Below are 6,456 nucleotides of genomic sequence, written 5' to 3'. Positions count from 1 at the left end.
CGGAATCTGTGGAAGCTCTGCAATAGCCACCACCAAACGAGTTATTTTTACACATCCCCCAGCATCTGGCCAATCCACCAGCTTTCAGTGTTTATACCATTACAAAAAAAAAACAAAACAAACAAAAACCATCAGCCCATAAAAAACAAAAAATCACCATCGGCCCACCGGGCAAATGCCCGGTATGTCCAATGGCCAGTCCAGCTATGCTGAAAGCTGTCATTTCAAACTCACATAACTTTTTTTCTGTCTCTGAGGATGTGTCTTTTGTTAACACTGACTGTTGCTGGTCAAGAGTCCAGCAGCTTCTTTTTGGTGATTTGCACATGTGCATTTTGGATGAATGCAGTGTGTGATGCAAGCTGCCGTTGGTCTGCTTGCACATCTCTATGAATCTTATGGAAACAGAGCTAGCATTAGAAAATAAACCTAGCTTTAGTAATTTAGTATTGTAGCTGTATTGTAAGTGCTTAAAATGAGTCAATCTTAAACCTATTTAGCAGTAATATTAATTACTTTAACGCTGATGCTAAACATTTCTCTGCATAAATAGTTTTTTCTCTTTCACTCATGAACTTAAGAAGCTTCTTGGATGAGAGGTGAAACATCTTCAAGAAACTTAGTCCAGTCGCTTTCTTTCCAAGCTCCTTAGATCATTTTTACTCATACTTTATGCACAATTTTCCAGTAATACAGTTTTATGTGTTTTCAGTAGTGTATTGTTTCTTTTCGGAAAAAAATGGTTCAAAAAAAAATTCCTCCGCCACTTGTATTTTTCACCTAATAATAAAAAATAATTGTTGATAATACATGTTTATTCAATTACAGAATAATATTTTACAATTCATCAGTCAGGAAGGATTGCAGAAAGATATCCATGCAGTGTACATATACATACAGATAGCACAAACGTTATGTACAAATAATCAAGCACCAGCTCAGGCTCTTTCCATATTCTATATCACAAACTAGTCTTGGATGCCGGGAATTGGAGTGCCATGACCTCAGCGTCTGACGGCATCACAGTCCACAGAGCACACAATCACTATTTCTTTCCGTTATTGTGGAACTTCTTTTAATGTTTTAAGTAGAAAAATTCAGTTGAATACATACAACATGGAAAGATTAAAGTTTTTCAGTTTGACAGAAAAACAAATAAATTATAAATATCAAACATGTATTCATTTACTTATTTTTAACTAAATATATATTATGTCATACAACAAAAATTACGTTCAAAAAAGATTTACCTTTCACATGCAAACACCATTGAAAAATTCAGCATTTCTATATATTGACCCTCTTATTAATTTTTCTCTAAACATTAAACAGCATTATACAATATGTATATTCTATATGTATGCAATTCTCCAGCTGTCTCATGTTTTCCACAATCACAAGAGATCTTTGGTATTTTATTATTTATAGGGGCAGCGGCCAACACAGAGGGTCCCAGACCTCCATGTACCCTTGGCACCCACTCTCACCTCAACTGTGGGGATATTGAGACATTTTCTGCAATCATTCACGGGGGAGCTGTGGTGTATATCATGCTCCATGCAAATCTCTGTAGCCCAAAATATAAAACAATCCTTATATAGATTAAAAGAATGCAAAACAAAATGAGGAGGAAAATTGTGCTTCCAAACTGCAAACATTTAAACTTTCAGTTAATATACCTGCATGCAGTGTAGTCACATGATTATGGCAGGGTATTTCATTCAAACCTGGAAAAGAAGAGAAAAAAAAATAATACCAATCTGCTTCTTGTGTCTAACTGCAAAATGAAGAGCAACTTACTTTTACAGATGAAAGGCAATTTGTCGTGACAGTTGTCATTCATCCACTTGATTTCTTTTGTCTCATTAACCAAGCTTATCTTTCCACAGTTGTAGTTTAAGGAGTTGAGAGGATAGCTGTTTTTCCACTGATTATACTCCACTTTAGACCCTGAAATCCACTTCCACTCAGGATTCTTGCCAAAAATTGACCGTTCTAGGCCAATCCACACCCCATTCTGTAAATCTTTTGCATATTTCCACAGACCCTTTAATTTATCATTATCTCTCTGGTTGGTAATTTCAACTACAGAGGAATCCCCTCTCTGGCAGTGCTCTATCGCATCAATCCAACTTTTTGCTTCCTGGTAGAGATTCAAATTTGTACCTGGACACAAAAATGCAAAATCATATATTTTACATACACTTAAGATTTCATATCTTCTTTCTTAAAGCAGCCTGAGCATTTATTGTGTTAAATAAAACTTACTGTTATCATTATCAGCACATAGACTAACATTGTTTTGAGCACATTTAAATTTAATCTGCACTTTTTCATTATTCTTTGGAGGTGAGGACGGCAAACAGATTTTTCTGTGGAAGAAAAAAATGTACAGCTGGTGATGAAAAAGCATGCATCACAAGCAATTCTTAAAAATAATACTGCAGCAATGTTTAATAACTGAGTACAACTAAGACATATTTACTGTTGTGCAGTGTTGATAAACTGGTTGTTGACAAAGATTTGCACTGGTTTGGAGCTGGAGCTTCCCTCGCACTTGTCTTTAGCATCACAAGCCAGGTTAATGCTTCCTGATACAAACAAAATGTAAAAATCAACAAGTTAAAGTATAGATGTATTTAAAATCTTTAAACATTCCTCTGTTTCCCACACTCACTGGATCCTTTTCCTAATGTAAATATATATTATGTGTTATGTGAACAGTTCGCATATCTCGCTTAATATCTTACACGAAGGCAAATTATTTTGTAGAGAAAATAACAGACTGTTCTGGTTTGAAGTACTTACCATCTCCCTCCTTCTTCAGACACAATTGGACACATTTATTGTTTTTGTATTTAATATCAAGGCACATCTCAGAGCTATTTAGCATACACTGATCCAATGCTTCAGACATGATTTCCAGTGTAACATCGTCAATGTTCCAAGTATAATTGCCAGCTGTTAAACGTTCTATTTTTTTATGTTTGCCTTTGCACTCTGTACTGGAACCTTGAGCAAAGACTGGTAGGGTTGTTGCTGTAACAATAAAAAAATCACAAGATTACGTTCGGATTTTGCATTAATTTATGTATGTATTATAATTCATTTTAAAGTAAATAAATAAATTAAAATGCTGAGGAAATATGCAGATATGAATAAAATCGCTAATTTACACAACATTACAAACTTTTAAATGTGTTTTTACATACAATGAGGACCACAAACTAAGCCAGTCAATTCCATGTTTTGGGCAGGAAGTAACATCAATATCAATGGTGACAAGAAAGGTATTTATTTTATAATTTAGACAAACTCTTAAGATTTCTAGCAATGATAAATCAGTTAAAAACATACCTAAAAGCAGTGACAGAAGAATTGTCAGGGCCATGGCTGGCAACTGAAAAGGAGGGAAAACTGAGAAAGTTTAGGACAAAAATTTTACATAACACCAGATAAGAAGACCGCAAACATATGATAAGGACTTACAGACTAACACACCTTCAGTAATATTAAAGTGTATATATTCAAAGTTAATAATCACATTATTTGTATCATGGTACTTTGGCAGTACTGATGTATACTGCCAGCAGACAGAATCATCTATACTGTACACCTACTAATATACAGATATCCACCCATCCATTAAACAATGTTATTCTGATAATCTAATTCAAGGTCAGGAGCCTATCACACCCCTCATAGGGTGAGAGGCAGGCCACATGCTGCACAGGTCGCCAGTCTGTTCAGGATTACCACAGACTCACCAGCCGAATAATCATACATGTCTTTGGACTGTGTGAGGAATCTAGAGTACCCGGAAAGAACACAGAGATTTCTTAGTTATTGCCGAAAGGTGACAGTGCTAAACATCACATCAACATGCTGCCCGAAATACAGACAAACGTCTGGAAATCAACTCAGAGGAAAGTCCAGATGAGGATTCATTTTCTCTTACTTGATCTGAGAAGTGATCCTTAATAAAATGGCTCAATTACCTCATTTCTTTGCAGCTTGTCTAACATGGCTTGAATACTTTTGAGACATACCTAGACTACTACAATAATGATTCAGTTTTTTTAAAGACTTCAAGTTGTTCTCTATTTGCCTGTTTATGATACCAAACACATTGCCCAAGTTGAAGGATATTGATTTATAGATTTCTTATGTAAATATCTACCAAGTTTTCACAAGTTTAATTCGTTTGTCTTCATTTGTGACATTGAATAATTTCAATTACACAAAGTAAATCTTGAGAATTTACTTCATACATATTCATTCTGTGCTAAAGACTGCTTATCGCATCTGTCTTGAACTTACCCATTCAGTGAGGACTTGCTGTCAGTCTGCAAAATCTGATAGAAATGAAAGCTGGGATGTGCATGGGAGTCACTTTATGGAGCTTTATGGATTTACCTCATCCCTTATTTGACTACAGAAACACACCCACCAAAACATCGAGAACACACTACAGATATGCAACGTGAATAATTTTTTAAAAGCTAGCAAAATAAGAAAAAGTAATAAAGGCTTAAATGATGGGATCATAGCACTTGGAAAATCTACAAGAAACAGTTAATCCAGTTGATTAAATGTTATTGTTACATCCAATCACCTTTTGGCCTCTGTGTGTGATTGTGGACATGTGCAGAGAGTAGCGTGTGGCTGAATTTGAAGGAGAAAAGGTGTGTGTGGGGGTGCTCCTTTGAGGACAAAGGAAAGGTGTGTAGGTGTGTGTGTGTGTGTGTAAGCTACCTGAGGGGCAAAATGGAGGTGTGTGTGTGTGTGTGTTCCTTTGAGGGGCAAAAGGGGAGACAGAGTGGATTACAGGGGATTATTGGTGAAACAATAATAGTAATAAAATAAATAATAAAATAAACAGTGGATTAGTGATAAGGTAATAATAAATAAATAAAATTAACTGAGATTTAAAGGTGATCAAGTATGGATGGAGAATTTAATCAAGAACTAGATGAGAGCAGTTGGGGAGAGAGAGGTTGGAGAAGTGAATTAAGAGGTTGATGTGTGTGTGTGTAAAACAACGGGGTAAAAAAAACGGGAAAAATGAAAAAGAAAAACTAATGAAAACAAAACAAAAAAAGAGTGTGGAATTGTGAGAGGGGAATTGTCTCCAACTGGGGAGCGGGTGATACTGCAGGTCACCATCTGCCCTTAGTGGACACAAAAGAAAAAACTGAATAGGAGTGTGGTTGATGAAAGTAAGTAATAATAATACGAAGAGGGTCAAGAACCACTAAAATCTTACTTTCAGGGCTTTTAAGACAGGAGAGAGACACGGCTGGAATTAATTGGACATTACGACACAAGGGGAAGTGAAACACTGAAAAGAGGCACGGACCTTCAAAATAAAACAGGAAACACCGACTGAACTTTACACGCGCAAACTTAACACAGACTGGGGAGACGGAACATAGGAACCTGAAACGTGGAACAGGAGGGCACAGAGGACACAAAAAACTAGGGATAATCACAAACAACCCAAAATAAACAAAACCACAGAATGGTAATAAACTTAAACATAAACACGGGGAGTCCACAGACTGGACCAGGACAGTGAATGATCAAGTTGTCTCAGTGTGTCACTTGCAGGTGGGGAAATGGACCTGGATCAATTCTCCATGAGAAGCAGTAGGAAGAAGATTATAGGTTAACATCATTAGAAACACCCAGCTCGAGTTTTGGCTGAATTGTTTTGCAGCTTCCCTTCCTCATCCTGAAAAAGCAAGCTCCAAGGAAGCTAATCTCTTCTTGAAGACATGGAGTGCAGTTCCAGAAGCACAGCCATGAACATTAACAGTGGACAGAAGTCCAAGAGACAACAGCAGAGTCCTGAGCGGAGAGGTCCAGCAGCGCTATGGGCAAACGACATCAGAGAGAGAAACAGAACATCCATCATCATGACTGGATGGATGGAGAAATGCGGTTCCAGCAAGCTGCAACTTCACTATGGGTGAAGGACTTTTAAGGAGACTGTCTGAGTTTGACATTTGCCATGTTTGGAGCAAAATGTCAATGAAAGAGACAGTGGGAGAATACACAGGACAAAGCTGAAACGAAGAACTGCCACTGGACTGCTGGGGAAGAAGAGACCACAGTGAAAGAAGGAGCAGGTGAAGACACAGAGGAATGCTGTTGTTTTAGTGTGGGAAATCAAATTGGGTTAAGGAATCCGGGGAGACAAACGACTATGTTGAGGTGGAGAACTGAGAAAGTGTCCAGACCACCACAAAAGGGGGAGGAAGACAAGCACTGAGGTATGCAAGTGGACTGCTGGACAAAACGGAAAGGCAACACCTCACATGCACACAACATGTACTGGGCGTTGCACAAAATCATACAGGAAGTGGCACACATCACAAGAGGGTACCTGTAGAGGGGGTTAACAAAACACAGCGTGGTTGCCTATGGTAACTCGCAAGCATTAGGATTTAGCTC

General features: G+C 37.5%; 1 protein-coding gene across 3 annotated transcripts; it reads right to left on the bottom strand.

Moving 5' to 3' along the window:
- Positions 1–235: 235 nt before the first annotated feature.
- On the bottom strand, positions 236–4,708 carry LOC120720049. 3 transcript variants are annotated; one of them, XM_040009658.1, is made up of 9 exons: positions 4,321–4,696; positions 3,768–3,808; positions 3,358–3,417; positions 2,809–3,039; positions 2,486–2,591; positions 2,269–2,372; positions 1,801–2,166; positions 1,680–1,727; positions 243–1,567 (listed from the first exon to the last, which is right to left on the bottom strand). In XM_040009658.1, exons 2-9 carry the CDS (start codon positions 3,784–3,786, stop codon positions 1,419–1,421), a joined length of 1,083 nt encoding a protein of 360 aa, XP_039865592.1. In that variant the 5' UTR covers positions 3,787–3,808; positions 4,321–4,696; the 3' UTR covers positions 243–1,418. The 3 variants fall into 3 exon arrangements, 2 of the variants coding, with proteins under 2 accessions (XP_039865592.1, XP_039865591.1); XM_040009657.1 differs by having other exon boundaries at positions 244–1,567; positions 3,358–3,400; XR_005692779.1 differs by lacking the exon at positions 2,269–2,372 and having other exon boundaries at positions 236–1,567; positions 3,358–3,400; positions 4,321–4,708.
- Between the last annotated feature and the right edge of the window lie 1,748 nt (positions 4,709–6,456).

This window comes from Simochromis diagramma, unplaced genomic scaffold (genome assembly GCF_900408965.1).
Source record: "Simochromis diagramma unplaced genomic scaffold, fSimDia1.1 OVJJ01000344.1, whole genome shotgun sequence".
Lineage (NCBI taxonomy): Eukaryota > Metazoa > Chordata > Actinopteri > Cichliformes > Cichlidae > Simochromis > Simochromis diagramma.
This window is presented reverse-complemented; position numbering and strand designations above follow the sequence as displayed.

Excerpts from the sequence above, each read along its gene's own strand:
- LOC120720049 (XM_040009657.1), bottom strand. Across the intron at positions 3,401-3,767 it reads CATGTATGATTATTCGGCTG|TTGCCAGCCATGGCCCTGAC; the intron begins GTGAGTCTGTGG and ends CCTCCTTTTCAG. Across the intron at positions 2,373-2,485 it reads TTTATCAACACTGCACAACA|AAAAATCTGTTTGCCGTCCT; the intron begins GTAAATATGTCT and ends TTTCTTCCACAG.